The sequence below is a fragment of the Trichomycterus rosablanca genome, chromosome 25 (assembly GCF_030014385.1).
Source record: "Trichomycterus rosablanca isolate fTriRos1 chromosome 25, fTriRos1.hap1, whole genome shotgun sequence".
In the NCBI taxonomy this organism is placed as follows: Eukaryota; Metazoa; Chordata; class Actinopteri; order Siluriformes; family Trichomycteridae; genus Trichomycterus; species Trichomycterus rosablanca.
The window spans coordinates 16,077,638-16,094,450 of NC_086012.1; the positions used below are offsets into that span (position 1 = coordinate 16,077,638).

Consider the following 16,813-nt stretch of genomic DNA (forward strand, 5'->3'; position numbering starts at 1 on the left):
AAACAGTAATTCAAATTACCAAAGCAAAATCATGTCAATAATGTCTGTAACTGAATGATAAAAATACAACAGATTCAGAAAGTATTCAGACCCTCTAAACACTTTATTATGTTGTACATTTGATTCTAAATGGATAAAACTGCTTTATTGACTCATGAATCTGCATGTAATCACTCATAATACCCAAGAGAAACCATAGAGGCTTAAAGGTTTTTCAAAAATTAATGAAAACAATATTCTTATATTGTTGTTTTTTCAGGTGAAGTTGAGGTACAACTGAAGCAACAAAACAATAATACAAAATCTAAACGGTTAAAAAAACAAACAGAATTTAGGTTGTGGTCAAACTTTGAGATGCAAGACCTGAAACTAACAGTGCGTGCCTGCAATCTTAGCACAGCCCAAAAAGATTTAAAGCACTTCTGCTAATTAAAGTGAGTTAAATTACTCCAAAATGATGCAAGAAAAATGTCTAATTGTATAAAGTCTTTTTCTGCATTTGTTTTTTTGCAGAAAAAGTGTTGCAGTGACTAGTTATTAATTAAAAGAGAGAGAGAGAATATTTTCATCTTGCAATTCTGGCAGGACCTGAGGTTAACATCTACACAAGTAGGTGGAGAACATGATCACACTTCAGAGTTCACACTTCTGCAAGTTTTGCAACTTGTTTCTTTTTAAGTCAGTGAAAACCCTACTTACTTTAAACCAGTCAAGCAAAGCAAAAGAAAAAAAGGAAGTTCTTCTCAAAAAGGAAAATTATCTGGAAGACTTTCAGAATTTATTATAAGAGCCGTCCGTGTAGATGTAAGACCTTTACAGCTAAGAGAATGGAGGTCAATAATACTGAGAATGTGACATACTATTATTATTATTATTATACTGGAGAAGACCTAATCAGGCAGTGTCATGTGGAGGACTTCAGCACAACCACAGGAGCAAGTCTTATCATCATCTTTTGCCTCAGCTTTTTGGGAAATGCCACTCTGCTCTTTGGTCTCATCCGGTTTGAGAATATCAGGCGAGTAACCATGCTGTTTCTACTCTGCTTGGCTGGATTTGATGTGCTGTTTACACTGACCCTCCCATTCTGGGCTGTGGATTATCTACACCAATGGATTTTTGGCGAGTTTGCATGTCAGATCCTAACCGGGGCATATTTTGTAGGAATTTATGGAAGTCTTATTCTCCTGACAGCCATGACGGTTGATCGTTTTTTTGTCATAGTGGTGCGCAGCCAATGGCTCACCCGAAGACGGAGGCAAAACTGTGCCAGAGCAGCCATCGTTGGGACATGGATTATCAGTATTGGAGGCTGTATGAAAGACGCCTTGGCCTCCAGGGTTCTATTTCAGGGTAACTTTACAACCTGCAACACCATGCCCAGTCAAGACGACAAACCCGGATACTACACGCAGCTCTCATTGCTCTTTGTTATCCCGGTAATAATAATCATCCTGTGCTACAGCATGATCCTGCACACACTCATGTCAACCTCAGGACGGCGGAAGTACTGGTCCGTACTTGTTATTTTGGCTATCGTTGTTGCTTTCGTCATATGCTGGGGGCCCTATCACATCCTTATGATCATAATGGGTCAGCTTGATCAGAAGAATTGTGATGTGGAAAGACAGCACAATCGGGCATTCCTTGTCTGCCGTATACTTGCCTATTCGCACTGCTGTGTCAATCCACTGCTGTTTCTGCTTCGAGAAAGGTTCCGAAGAATTCTCTCCAGTTTTCTGTTCTGCTCTCCAAGACTCAGGAGCTCTAGCCAACAGGAGGAACCTTCTGAACCCAGCCACCCCAGTTTTTACCAACGTCGTGCCAGCATAGCATATCAACAGAATGATACCGAGCTTAAAACACTGAGAGATTCTTAAAACTTGATACAACTTGTGACTCAAACAGTGAATTTTATTTGAATTATTGCATGGGGGGGGATTTTTTGTACAGTACCTTTAGCTTTTATGTATGTTATTTGCAGTTATCATGTAAATGCTTTCAGTGCTTAAAAAACGCACCCCTGTGATACTGAAATTAAAATACAAATAGGGAATATAGTGAAGAAATGCATTTAATTTATATTTCTAAATGTAAAGCTTGGTGTCTAATAGATAATACCATGAGTGGTTCACAAATCCCAAGTTAAAAAAAAAAAAACATCAAATATGAAAGTACTGAAATGAACATTGGTTCTACCTTAGTTTCAGTATGTACTTGTATATAGCTAAAATAAAAAATAAAAACCTATTGAACTTCCTTTATTCCATATGAGTAATGGGTAAAAGGACACATCCACATCTACACACATATCTACCAGGCTTCTGCATATACAGATTAAACTTAAATATACATATACAGGTCATTCAGAATATACTGTGTATTAGGTATTCAGACCCCTTGACTTTTCGTACATCTTAAATTGTGTGGATTTGCTTTTGAATACAGTTGTAATTGCCGTTTTTACCCACTAATCTAAGTGGGTAATGGGGATTAATTCTGTTCCAATTCCTCTCAGAAGAAATTTTAAAGGTCAAAGCTACATTTAACTACATTTCCCATGGAACACCGCCCACATCAACGACCATTCAAAACCCCTGCATTCAGCACTATATTAGTTTACATGAGTTTATTAGCTTTGAGTCTCTTTGACTGTGTCGGCATGATGTCGGGAATTTTTGAAATATCAAAAAAACGAAACAGAAACCTTTAAGAAGCTTTTTGTATAAAACTGAAACGAATCTGAACACTCATTTCGAACGTGAGCAGTGTTGGCGACGGGATTTGGGGTTCGTTCACGTTCACTTGGATTTAGAGAGTTTCCTATTAGGTTTGTGCATTAAGCACCGAGGCGAATTTGCGGTCAGCGTGGTCGGATTTTTCTGCCTGGAACGAGTGTGTTTGTACAAGATTTTAGGCAGGAAAGTCAAATCTGTCATTAACAATAGTTAGAGTTCAGTGGGTGACGCATATAGCGATTAATGTAAACACAAACTACCACAAGCATTCACTCAAGTTCATTTTTGTCTGCCCTGTGGGTCCGAATCCCGTGTTGACCATAAGTTTTACCATTCTTTGCTACTCACACCTTCCTTACTATTAGGTGTGTCTTATTTGCTCGAATTATATAATGATTGCAGGCAGCCTGTCATGATAGGGATGGATTAGACATGGTTTGAAAATTGTGGTGGAAAAACCCTTAATGAACCACCATCAGACTGTAGCAAGGCATAGAATCATGACAAGAATATAGAACCATATATCTGAGAACCATATATACCTTATTCCCAAGACCACAGTGAGCTTAGTTTTATAACTGAAGGGCAGTTGTAGCCTAGCGGTTAAGGTACTGGACTAGTAATCGAAAGGTCACCGGTTCAAGCCTCACACTGCCAGGTTGCCACTGTTGGGCCCTTGAGCAAGGCCCTTAACCCTCAATTGCTTAATTGCTTACAGCACTGTAAGTTGCTTTGGATAAAAGCGTCTGCTAAATGCCGAAAATGTAAATGTAAACTGAAGAAGCTTGAAGCCAAATAAAGGCTTGTTAATGACTCTGGCAACCTATGGGGTGAAGTTTCTTGGTCTGACAAGATAAAAATTGAACTCGAATCTTACAAAGGCTTACGGGGGGGCACGGTGGCTAAGTGGGTAGCACTGTCGCCTCACAGCAAGAAGGTCCTTGGTTCGATCTCCAGGTGGGGCAGTTCGGGTCCTTTCTGTGTGGAGTTTGCATGTTGTCCACGTGAGTTTCCTCCGGGTGCTCCGGTTTCCTCCTACAGTCCAAAGACATGCAAGTGTGGTGAGGTGAATTGGAGATACAAAATTGTCTAAGACTGTGTTCGATTTAACCTTGTGAACTGATGAATCTTGTGTAATGAGTGACTATTGTTCCTGCCATGAATGTAACCAAAGTGTAAAACATGACATTAAAATCCTAATAAACAAACAAAGGATTAAATTTATTATAACTACATTGTTTTCATTACAAAACACTTTACATTTACCAGACATTATCTGGTGATTTTTATTTATTTTTGTTGTACTCATGCTTCCCAAACTGTGTCATCCGTGCTAGATAGTGTATAACCAAACCATTCATAGTGCATGAATTAAATATACTATATTTTGTACAAAAGTGTTTGCTTTTGAAGACAGCAGGTATAAATGCCACAGTATTTATGAACTTCAATGTCTAGAAGCAAAAGCAACCCAGAGAGTCTCAAAGGAAAAGTCTGGAAAACTGGAAAACCATTAGAATGGCTGTAGTATTCCTGTAGTACAGTAGATGGCAGCAGGGGTCTGAAACTAAATGGATCTATATGTATTTATGGTCAATTCTGTGTCCCATGTTGTATTGACTTTACTTGACCAGATTTCTGTCACGTGATCACAAAGTGTAGAAAACAGGGTGGCTATGTTGAGCTAGCTTCATGTGCATCATTTTCATTGTCAAAATGCTCAATTATAAAAAATAATAAACCTTACTGATCTAAAAACACAAATCCATTCACGTGTTGTCTTTAAATATTTTGAGAAAAGTCAAGTTTCAAATAAACTGTATATTGAATTCACAGTGGTGTTAGAAGTATTACCGTTCTGAACTCCCTTCATATTGTGTATATGTTACATTTTTTATAACAAGTATATAAAGCCAGGGCGGCACGGTGGCTCAGAGGGTAGCACTGTCACCTCACAGCAAGAAGGTCCTGGTTTCGATCCCCGGTGTGCTGGTCCAGGTCCCTTCTGTGTGAAGTTTGCATGTTCTCCCCATCTCTGTGTGGCTTTCCTCCGGGAGCTCCGGTTTCCTCCCACAGTCCAAAGACTTGCAAGTGAGGTGAATTGAAGATAATGTGTAATGAGTAACTACCGTTTCTGTCATGAAGGAAACCAAACTGCGTAAAACATAATGTTAAAACCCTAATAAAACAATATATAAAGGCAACTTTAAGCATTTTGTAAAGTGTAGTTTTATATATCTGAGGAGCAAAGTTAACCAACATGCATCACAACCTTGTCAAAAAAGTTTGCTTTGCTTTGTTGTTTAATAAACCAGGTTATCAAATTTAATTACTCGTTTTAATGCAGGGAATTGGGTGGCATAATGGCACAGCTGGTAAAGTGTTCCTGAAGACCTATATTTGATTCATCTTCATTGTTTGTAATAGGTTTAGCATGTTCTTCACATATCCACATGGTTTTCTTCAGGCAGTCCTAGCACCCATTGGCTGCAGGTAGATGCAGTAATCTTAAACACTGGTGTTATAATGGATCGCACTGTGTGTATAGCTAACTCGTACTTTGCAGAGCTGCCATGCAAGTGCTTTTTTTTGTAAAAGTGAAAATGCCTAGCAGCAAAAATAGCTCAGCCTTCAAGACGCACAAATGTAAAAAGGAAACCACTGTGGTTAAAGCTGTCTGTCTTTGGCTGTAACACTTAGTATTAGGTTTGTCTGGAGCTTTATAAATTTGGTTAGCATGGCTATACAGCTGCACACAAGCCTAAGATCACAATGTGCTCTGCCAAGCATCAGATAATGTGGTAGAAAACGCACCGCTGTTGGACTCCATCATCATTGATATGACCACACATCAGGGTTTGGCAAATTCAAACAGCCATATCACCAGATGTCAAGTGTGGTGGATAATGTATCAACATTTTGGGGAAGGTCCCTCTGTTTTAGAAGCTTAATTTATAAACATAATGCTGTTAATACTGACTCATGATAGTAATAATAGCTGAAAAGCTTGCATTTATGGTGTCAACACCATTGGGATGAATTGGAATCCAACTGTGAGCTGTGCCATTGCTTTGACCTTGCTCTATATGTAGAGTGACCTGTACAAAACAGTGAGTGCCTTTGTTAAGGGCAGTACTGTAGCAATGTTCTCCAAAATGTTATGATCAGGGTCAGCACCTCTGTTCAGCAGATTTTGCACTGCTTTTGTTAGTCCTCATCTAGAACCTGATCATACCTATATACAGAATAAAATCAGCGTAGGAGGGTGGAGAGGCAGTAAACCGACACAGCACATCTGTTTCCGACTTGGTTGAAAGACATCCTCCTTCTCCGTCTCCGTAGCTCCCCGGTAAACGTGTTCCTCAGGTTTGTAGCCGGGAGCGAGCCAGCTGTTGTTTTCTACTCGACTGCATCTCATCAGCCTTCTCTGGCCTTCAAACTCGCTGTCCTCCGTTCTTCTGGGTTACTTCTGTCTTTATTCACTTTCAATTTTCTTGTATTATGCAGGTACTCATCAGTCATCACGTGTTCAATTAGCCAAAGCTTTTATTCATGTGAATTATTTGGTGCACGCTCGTTTACAGCCTCAGATTAATGACACCTAAATTCACTGTTATGCATGTATTGTCTAGCTTTTCAGTACAGTAATTCATGTTTGCTATCTATTTTATCTTGGTCATCCACCTGAAACTCTGCGTGCAAAACAGTAATACATCCTGGATAAAAACTGGACCCAACACAGAGCAACATAATTGCACATTAACATATTCATTTACATCTTGGTACTACTTGGAACAGATCGTCCACCTTCTAGTGGGAAAAAACCTTAGTGGGAGTAAACGCAACTCGGCCTTCACGCCACCCACTGATCCCTATTACACAGCTGGACCGAACCACTCCTTAGCTCTTCCACTTCACTGATTACAGCCTGTAACATTTTATTGGTGTATTAAAATCAGTCAGGGCAATATGAAACTATGACCTTCTGATGGAAAATAAATGATGAAGCACCTGGTGGATTTCATGTCATTTTAATAGGAGGCATCATGCCAGGTTGCTCTGTAATATGAATCTTAATTACTCTACAAGGTGGACGATCTGGAGACCATTTATATTCTATCAGGCTAACTGAACATGTTTGGTCTGTTTTATTCTGCATTAGCTGTGACAACTAGTGTGGTGATACTTCATCCACCGGAGGCTGGTGTAAAGAAGCAGTCATTTCAGACTTCAGGGCTTCTTGTAGGCAGGCAGCCTCATGATGTTGTAAAGCTTGCTTGGCTGCAGTCACCCAAGTTCCAGGATATTGTAAATAATGGCAGCTTTGTCTTTATAGTGGATCTTGGATCTTGTTTTCTCTCAGAATAAGGTGACATTTTTGGGTTTTCTTTACAACTTTGGGGGAAAAGAGAAATGTTTCATGTACTTTTTATTGGGGGTAATCAAATTAGCCTTCTTTATATGGGTGCAGAAATGTCGATCATAAACAACAAGGAATTAGAAAGTTAAAGGGCCACTATAAAAGGAAACAGCTACACAAATAATGATCTCAAAGCTTCCATGAAATACATCCAACTATTCTTGTGATTTTTTTATTCTTCTTCTTGTATATTACAAACTTTATTATTGTTATTTTTGTATTTTTTTTAATTAGAAAGCAATAATAATATCTATCTTCCTACATAAATAATAATGTGGTTGTTTTATATTCGCCTGCAGTCATTAAAAGTTTTACGTTGCTTCGTTTTCATTCAGTCGCGACACTTTTTTATCCCCTTGTAAATCTGGTGGCATTTTATAACACGGCTGGTATAAAAGTTGTGAATTGTATAATAAACGTAACATCTGTTCTGTTATTCTTTCAGTGTTAGATAGTGAAATAATTAGTGCTTATTCTCACATCCTACAACCTAAGAATTTATTTTAACAGAAGAGTTGGCAGCCATACAGAAATGCCCCCAGTCACCAGAGAAGCTCCTGACCTCCAGGGACCTGTTTGCGTTTCTTAACAACGTATTCATGATGTCGGGGGAAGAAGAATAAGTGATCTCGGGAGCGACTGTGAGAAGTTGTTGTTATTTATTTCATTTAATTAGCATCTGAAGCATGGCAGAATTATGATCGGGTGCTGTTAGATGCGAAGTCGAACGCTGGAGTTTATTAAAGGAATTGAAAATGCCAGGTGTAGATTTAATTGAGTCAGATACACATCTGCTCTTCAAACCATTTCACTCTTAATCCCGTCTTCATTATGACTGCAGGATGGCTTTCTGTCACTCCGTCTGTCTGTATATATGTTCTTCTGTCAATCTGCCAATCATTCCTTTGTGCTTACACTGAATTGCTCTTGTATTGTGTAAAATCATCTTTGCTGTATAACAAAGTATGTGAACACCCCTCCAATTTCGACTTTAGATAGATAGATATTAGATAGTTATTAATGATGAGGATGGATTGAGTGCAAATAAACGAATGGAATTAAAAGCGCAGGAAGGTGCAGTTTCAAGTGTACAGTATATGGTACAGATTAAATATAGATTAAATAGTAAAGTGATAAAGTGACAGGTATTGCAAATTGAATTGAATTGGGCCAATATAGCCATATCTATATATACAGTACATTGACATACATACATATGTGTATGAATATACACATCTTTAGCTGTTTACAATCTAGCTGTTTTGGCCACACCCATCACAATATACAGATTTATAAAATTGATTAATAAATGACTTGTGCACAAAGTGAGTTCCATAAAGTAAAGGTTTGGTAAATTTGATGTAAAGGAATGATGGAGACCTGTACAGAACCCTGACCTTAGTCCCACTGAACACCTTCAGGATGAATCTGAATGTTGACTGTGAGCCAGACCTACAGATCTGACATCACCTGCCTCTGCCTCACCTTAAAAATACTCCTTTGACTAAATGAGATTAGATAGAAAAATTAATGATATTAATTTGACAAAAATTCCAGACATGTTCCAGGGTCCAGGGCAGCTGTAGCCTAGTGGTTAGGATACTGGACCAGTAATCAGTTTACTGTAATCAGTTTAAACCCCACCACTGCCAGAATTATGCTACTGGACCCTTGAGCAAGGCCTGGAACTAGTACTGGACTGGACTAGTAATCAAAAGGTCACTGGTTCAAGCCCCACCACTGCCAGGTTGTCTCTGTTGGGCCCTTGAACAAGGTCCTTAGCCCTAAATTGCTTAGGTAGTACTGTAAGTCACTTTGGATAAACTCCACAGTTTTTTGCAAAATCTGATAGTCCATCCTATCCAAGCATGATTTCACAATATTCCAAAGAGCATCTTGTGATGCCCCCATAAATCCTTGGTGGAGTTTAGGTCAGGTCATAATGAAGGAAAGTCCATGACAGCTTTCCTTAACATTCTGTAGTCTTCAAGTAGATGTTGCACAGCTTTGAGGGTTAAGATTTATAATAAATAATAATAACAATACAAAAAGTCATATTTGGTGCCCACTGTAGAGCCTGTAATAACACTGCTGCATCTTATAGTCGGCATGCTGTATGAGGAAGCACATTTAAGGAAGCGTTCCCATTAAAAAAGCAATCCCATTTACACAAGAACTAATTCACGTATGCAGGAACACACACATGCGCACTTTAATGTACAGAAATTATGATAGCGGTGCTGGGTGGGTGTCCGGGCACGGATGACGGAGCATCGGTATCCTCGGGCACGGCTGCCAAGCTGCCAGTCGGCGCCGTCACACCTTACTGCATTTTAAGATTGCCCTGCAGAGACACCCACAGCCCGGGAGAGTTTATGACGTGGGAACCATGCCAGGAAATGCCCACTCAAGAGGTGGGGGGTGGGCAGAAGGGGCACAGTCAGTCACCCTGCCCCCCCATGGAAGGGCACACCGGAGCATCTTATACTGATCGTGAGCTGAGGAAGAAAGGGCGATCAATTCCCCAGCCTGGCATAACGGCACTGTGTGATATATGCGCATACATGAAGGCCTACTTTCAGCACAGAGATGACAATGGAGGAGAGAATGTAAATGAGGAGGCTATTACACCGCCGCCTTCATCAGGCGTGGATGGCCCTGATGAATATGCATGCAGATTTGTTAATTAAGTTAATTATTCCGCTGAAAATTCATTCGCCTTCCCAAGGACATTGCGGCAGTGATTTTAAGATGTTTCTATCATCCCTCGGGTGCTTAAATCGGCCCCTTTTTTGCAAGTTTTTGAGGCACAAAGGAGACGAGGTATTACTGTCTAGTATTGGGCCACAATTTTTTTTTTTACAGAAACATGGTCATAATTGTCTCAACCGAGCACTCGGCCACACTAGCCCACTACCACTGGGATCCAGGGTTAGAAGTTGGGCGTCTACATGAACAGTTATGATTGGTGATGACATGAGTGGTCTGATGGCCAAGGCCCTGCGATCAAAAAGCGCCTTGCTTAGAGGTGTATTACAGCATTGCGCCCACTAATCCCTGGGAAACAAGACCTACAGCAACCCTGACCAGGATAAATCTGTGGTAAAACATGAAAATGAAACAAAAATGTAAAAAAAAAACTTAATGTGACTTAATGAATTAAAAGAACGACAAAGGAATAAATACAAGAAAGAAGTAAATGTGTTATTGTATTTTTATTGTTTTTAATTGTATTTCAGTGTTTTTAATATTATATTTGTGTTATTTTCAGTGTATAAGTGTCAAAAAGACAACATTATTTTACATTAACCTAAAATATATACTGTTCCTCAGGACCATGGACGCATTAACAGGTTCATGGGAAAAAATACCTTGAAACTCAACTCCTTTTAAACTCAGTGCTACTCCCAGAACCAGCTGATGTTGAGTTTCAACGTACCACTGTATTTTGTTAATAGTTCAAATGAAATCTGTAGGCCTATGTAAGTCCTATTTACTCCAAGAAACACAAAAAACAAGTAGTTTTTCAGACTTGAACATCATTAGAAATCAGTGTAGAAGCTTCAACATACCATGCATGCAGGAGAGCCCAAGAATCCAAGAATATGCCATTTTTTGGGGGGGTTTAGTATTACTGTGTGAAGTCTCAAAGCCAGATGTGATCTTGTTAAGAGAACAGATGCTGAGAGAGCCAAGAGCTTCTTGTAGAACCAAAAATAGTTCCAAAAACTAAAATCTTCTTTAGGGGCACAAATGTGGTTCTATTGGTTTTGGTCCTTTATAGGGCCATGGACCAGTACCACTCTGTGGGTCATTTAATACTGGGCCACAGAATACATTTTTTTCTATTTTATTGACAATCACACTCTTAAAGATGTTTTATTTTGAAAAAAAGGATTCTCTTTTAATAAAATCCGTCTGTTCCTCCTGATGCCTTCGACATGGACCGATTTCAGTCACTTGATACCAGCTAAGCAGTTACGCAATGGTTCCTGTTCACTGTGGTATAAACATGAGGTGAGATTAAGGCCAAATTTCCTTTATAATTTATTAAAATAAAGAATATTTAAGAATACACAAATTAAGTGATACAAATGTGTTGTTTGTAGTGATGACAAAAACAGATTTTCCATAATTGGTAAGTAGTATCGTTATGCACTTTGTGTTTTTTATTATGCTCGTCATATCATTTAATTTTAAATCCTCCCGCCGGTCCGTGAAATTATATCTTATATGAAACCGATCAATGGTGCAACAAAGGTTGGGAATCCAGTGTGACCCTGATTTTGCTGCATTGATATTTGTTTGTCCGTCACTACGACTGATGAAATATGTTCCATCACTCCATGCTAAGAAGAAGCAGTTTATTTTTCTCCTCAGTGATCAACGCGTTGTCACGCAAACTGCATGGTCTGCAAAAATCGTTCATCCGTGCCGGGAGACACAGCAGAGGAAATGTGCAGCCTGTAAGAGCTTCAGATTTTTACTACTAAAAAAAACCGACACATATTTGGAATGCAGTTAGAAATAGATAGATAAATGAATTGTGTGTGTGTGTGTGTGTGTGTGTGTGTGTGTTTGTGGAGTTGTGTGGTGTTTTATGGCACCACTGATGACAAAGTTGTGCAGAAAGTCACGACGGCGCAGAGGAATTTGATTACCTTCATCCATTATCCACACAGTGAGCGACAGAGAAGCTCGCCATCTGTCATCCGTTTCATTTGCATCGTCGACACCTGCCCTCGCTGTTTACCACTCGCTCTCTCTCTCGCTATAGCTCTCTCTCTCTCTCGCTAGCTCTCTCGCTAGCTCTATAACCCTCGGTCGGGATTCCTTCTTCTCGACAAGCTTTTAATAAAACTCCATGTTTTTTCTTTGCTCTAATAAATATATCATTATCCTCTTTAAATAAACACAAGCGCTTCCACGCCTGATGAAATATTCACACCTCTGGGTTCTTCAATCCCGACTGCTAGAACTGAAAATGAATCATTCAGGTGTGTGTATTTATATCATTTATCTCATTTATTTCTGACTGGTTTCACAATGCAAGCTAGAGACAACACAGAACTAAAAGTATGTGAACCCCTACACATACAGTATATCATGAGAAATAATATGAGACCTTCACTCTGTGCTGGTATGACCAGGGCTGGCTCTATGTAATCATCCCTAAGGTGTTACATGAGGTTGAGTTCTTTTACAATTAAGCCTTTAAGTTAAAGTCAGCTCCAGAATTATTGGTACCCTTGGTAAAGAGTCTGCCAAGCTGTCTGGTCAAACATCAGTGCCTGACCTCATGTATGTTTTTATTTAGCTATTAAATAGGCACAAATGTACACAGACAAGCTATAAAGTCTTGTAAATAATGCCAAAGATTTTGGAATGTCTGATGTAAAAGCATTTTTTTTAATAAAATGACCATGAATAAGCTTATGGTCCACATACTTTTGACATATACTGTATATTCTAAAATCAAAACGTGTCACATTCATAAAATGTGTTAAATTTTAGATTAAGCTTTTGTATCATTATTTTTATCATTGGTATTTAATTAGTCCTCATTCAGGTGTGTGTATTTATATCATCCATCTCATTTATTTCTGACTGGTCTCACAATGCAAGCTGGAGACAACACAGAACTAAAAGTATGTGAACCCCCACACTTCAATCTGTGCTGCTTTTCATTTCCACATGAGCGTTGGTGAGGTTGGTATATGTTTGGGTGAACAAAACTGCCTCTACGTCATCATCCCAATGCATCCCTAAGGTGTTACATAAGGTTGAGTTATTTTACAATTAAGCCTTTAAGATAAAGTCAGCTCCAGAATTATTGGCACCCTTGGTAGAGAGTACAACATCCTTTTGAATGTCTTTGCCAAGCTGTCTGGTCCAGCATCAGTGCCTGACCTCATATATGTTTTACTTTTTTATTTAATAGGAACAAATGTACACAGACAAGCTATAAAGTGTTGTAAAAGAAGCCTCAATATTCACTAATAATGCCATACGCAGTGAGGCGGATGATCAGTAAGGCAAAAATTCAGGACGGTTTGTAGATTTGTTTGTGTACTCGTGTGAGATCCTGTAAATAGAGACGCTGCATGAAGTCCAATCATCTAAACAAGCTCCGTTTAATTCTGCCTTTCATTCACGTCACAGCTTTACCTTCCTCAACCTGAGTACGAGTGAAAGCATTTTTAGTTTGTTGTGCCGTTTCCTCATTCCGTCGTTCCCTCCCCCTCTCACGGATCCCCAGGTGGCGCTGGCGACTGTGGGGCCCATTAGCGCCTGAGTCGCTGCCTCCAGCAGGCCATGCGTGTCCCGCCTGACGCTTTTTTGGATCCTGACCAAGTTTTCTCTCCTCCGCGTGAAGACAGCTTTCTCCCCTCGCCCGTTCCCAGAGGACGGGAAGAAGAGAGGAGCATCATGGGATTGAACGATGAAGGGACGGAGTGGGACAGGACAGGAGAGATGCTGTCTGGAATATTAATAGCTGTTTATAATGAGAAATGCTTTGCTGATGGAGAGCAGAACGTTTGAAGTTTGAAATGAAATACCTGAGTCCTGTGTGTTGGGTTTACGCTTTAACTACTCAATGCTAATGTAGCTAACAGTTATTTGTTAGCCAGTTATAAGTGGAGTGTACAATTACCAAGGCCCACATAACCCAAGACTTCACTTCTTTGAGAAAGGAAGATCATTAGGGTTAGGAACAAGCTCAGTTTTACTTAAAACAATTACCATGATGATGGTTGAAAAAAACTGTATATCATGAGTATCCAGACAAAACCGACTAGCTTTAATTCATTGTACAGTAGTACCTTGTAACTCAACGTCCCCTAAACTCAAAATCTTTGAAACTCAACGCCCTTCGTCGAGAAATTTTTAACAATGTATGAAATTTATGTAATTTCAAATTAACAATGAACAGTCACTTTGTTCTGCGCTCAGCTTGAGCGGTAAAACAACATTTATGTGGAATAAGCGTCAGATCCAGTCTGAAAGCATCCGCATGTATCTGTGTTCATCTGGATTTTTCTCCCTGTTTCACTTCTAAACTTGTGTTACAGCTCGAGCTTCTGAGAAATTGTAAGAATCAGCTTTTTATTTCAGTGTTTATATTAGATTTGTGTTATTTTGTGTATAAGTGTCAAAAACAACCTCATTATTTTACATGAGCCTAAAATATATGCAGTTCCATGGGACCATGGAACGCGTTAACAGGTTTCCCAAACATCTTTATGGGAAAAAATAGCTTGAAACTCGACGCCAGTCCCAGAACCAGCTGACGTTGAGTTTCAAGGTAGCGCTGTATTTCTTATAAAAAGTTTAATCAATGTCTTGGCAACTTTAAGAGCCAAATGTGTTCTAATGACGCTTTCATTCTAGTTTTTATTTAATTCAGTCTATGTGTGTAACATTTTATATGATCTGTTATTGATTAATTAATGGTATTAATATATAAGCTTTTACTTTGCATTTTAATTACATTTAATTAAAATTTTCCTCTAGAAATCCTGTCAAGCTGATTTAATTAAACAAAAGAAAGAAACAGGTAAAAAAAAAAAGAAACAAACAAACATTTCCAACTGTGGTGCAGATTAGATGCTACATACAACATTTTACATCTTCTGTTCCAGCTGGTCCACGTAAACAAATTGTGATAGCATGCTGTACATAGACGCAGGATTAGCACAGATGGTAATTCAGATTTCGTACCTTCATTGTAGACACTAAATGACTTTGACTTTGTTGCATTTGCTGCAGCCACGCGCAGATCTGCAACTATTAGAATAAACACACACTCCCATCTGCCAGCGGGTTCAGGTCAAGTACGCTGAAGTGCATCTCCAGTCTGACCTTCAGAGTGAAAACTGTGTGTGTGTGTGTGTGTGTGTGTGTGCGCCTGAAGTAATTAAAATTCCTAAATGTTACTTCCACACTTGAGGACAAAACTCATCTTTTTCTCTGAATGAATGTTTACAAAACTTAATTCACTAATTATTATAAATTATGATCAAAATGATCTGTACACACAAGTGTCCATCAGTACAAAGTACATGACACAATACTTTAAACAGAAATCCCAAATTGTCATATTACGGTATTATGCTTAGAGGAAATTTATTTGTTTGTATTAAAGAGGCATTAAAATGTCATGGGGCGGCACGGGGGGTCGGTGAGTAGCACTGTCGCCTCACAGCAAGGAGGTCCTGGGTTTGATCCCCAGGGAGGTGGTCCGGGTCCTTTCTGTGTGGAGTTTGCATGTTCTCACTATGTCTGCGTGGGTTTCCTCCCACAGTACAAAGATATGCAGTCAAGTATATTGAAGACACTGAATTGCCCTATAGGTGAATGGGTGTGTGTGTGTGTGTATGTATGTGTGTCTGCCCTGCGATTGACTGGTGCCCTGTCCAAGGTGTTACTGTGTGTCTTGCACCCATTGAAAAGCTGGATAACCCTAACCACAACCTTAACTGGATAAGTGGTTAAGAAAGTGAGTGAGTGAGTCCACAGTTGAGCAAGCTTTACACTACCATGTTAGAGGTTGCCATGCAAGGAAAAACCCCTGCACCCAAAATGTGACCTTAAATCTTAATAATAATAATAATAATACATTTTATTTATATAGCGCTTTTCAAGATACTCAAAGACGCTTTACATAAGACAAATAATCAAAACAAATACGTACATACACCATACAAATCATAGTACAAAATCAAAATAGAACATCAAGAATAATTAAGATATAAACAAAGAGAGCAGCATAAGACAGTTCATTAAAAATGAGCTAAATTATGAGAGAGAACAACAAATATAGAACAATTTCTTAAAATTAGACAGAAACAGGACAGATTCACATGCAATCAGGAAACTGAAAACTTTACAAGTTTTAGGATCTAGGACTTCTTGAATTATGTTTGTTCCTGATCACATACAGAAAGAAAAATCTTCTACAGAAAAATTAAAAACATGAAAATTAAAAGAAGTGGTTAGTTATTTGATGAAAGTGACCAGAAAACAGGTGAGGCATTTAAACCCAACAACACTGTACCAACTGTTAAATATGGTGGATAAAGTGTTATAGTCTTGGACAAATTTGCCAGAAGCTTGTTGATAAATAAAATTATTAATTATTTTGTCCAATTCCTGAACATTGAGTTACATAACAACATAACCACTTAAATGGTCTTATTTCTCTGAAAATCAGAATGGAGAAAGCAAAGAACAGCTTGGTGCGAATGGTCAGTCGGTCACTTTATTGATCCCAGAGGAAAATCTGTTGATTGATCAAAATTACCAGCTAGTGTGAGTGTAACCAAATATTATGTGTGTTGTATATATAGTTCTGACCCAATAGGTTTGTACAGGTGTTTAGAAAACCCAGAATAAACCCAAGATATTAAATATAAATTATTATAGAAATTAAATATAACCAGTGGCGAGAATCTGAACTCCTCGGTTCTAAACTCAGCTGGGCACCAACTAGCGGGCATAAATGGCAGTGCCTGCAGCAAACAATAACTGGCCACCGTGTCTGCTGGGTGGGATGAATGGACAAAGTGGGTGGGTGTGCAAGGACCCTGGTTGGCATATAGAAGTGAAGGGGTAGGACTGCGCACTAGGACTGCGCAGGGGTTGGAGGAGGCGT

The 16,813-nt window shown here is 39.0% G+C and overlaps 1 protein-coding gene across 1 annotated transcript; it reads left to right on the plus strand.

The window, feature by feature from the left end:
• Nucleotides 1-827: 827 nt before the first annotated feature.
• Nucleotides 828-1,880, plus strand: xcr1b.2 (chemokine (C motif) receptor 1b, duplicate 2). The gene has a single exon (XM_062987276.1). The coding sequence runs from the start codon at nucleotides 828-830 to the stop codon at nucleotides 1,878-1,880; it is 1,053 nt and encodes a 350-aa protein (XP_062843346.1).
• Nucleotides 1,881-16,813: the final 14,933 nt, after the last annotated feature.

Excerpts from the sequence above, each read along its gene's own strand:
- xcr1b.2 (XM_062987276.1), top strand. The coding sequence starts at position 828 with ATGGAGGTCAATAATACTGAGAATGTGACATACTATTATTATTATTAT.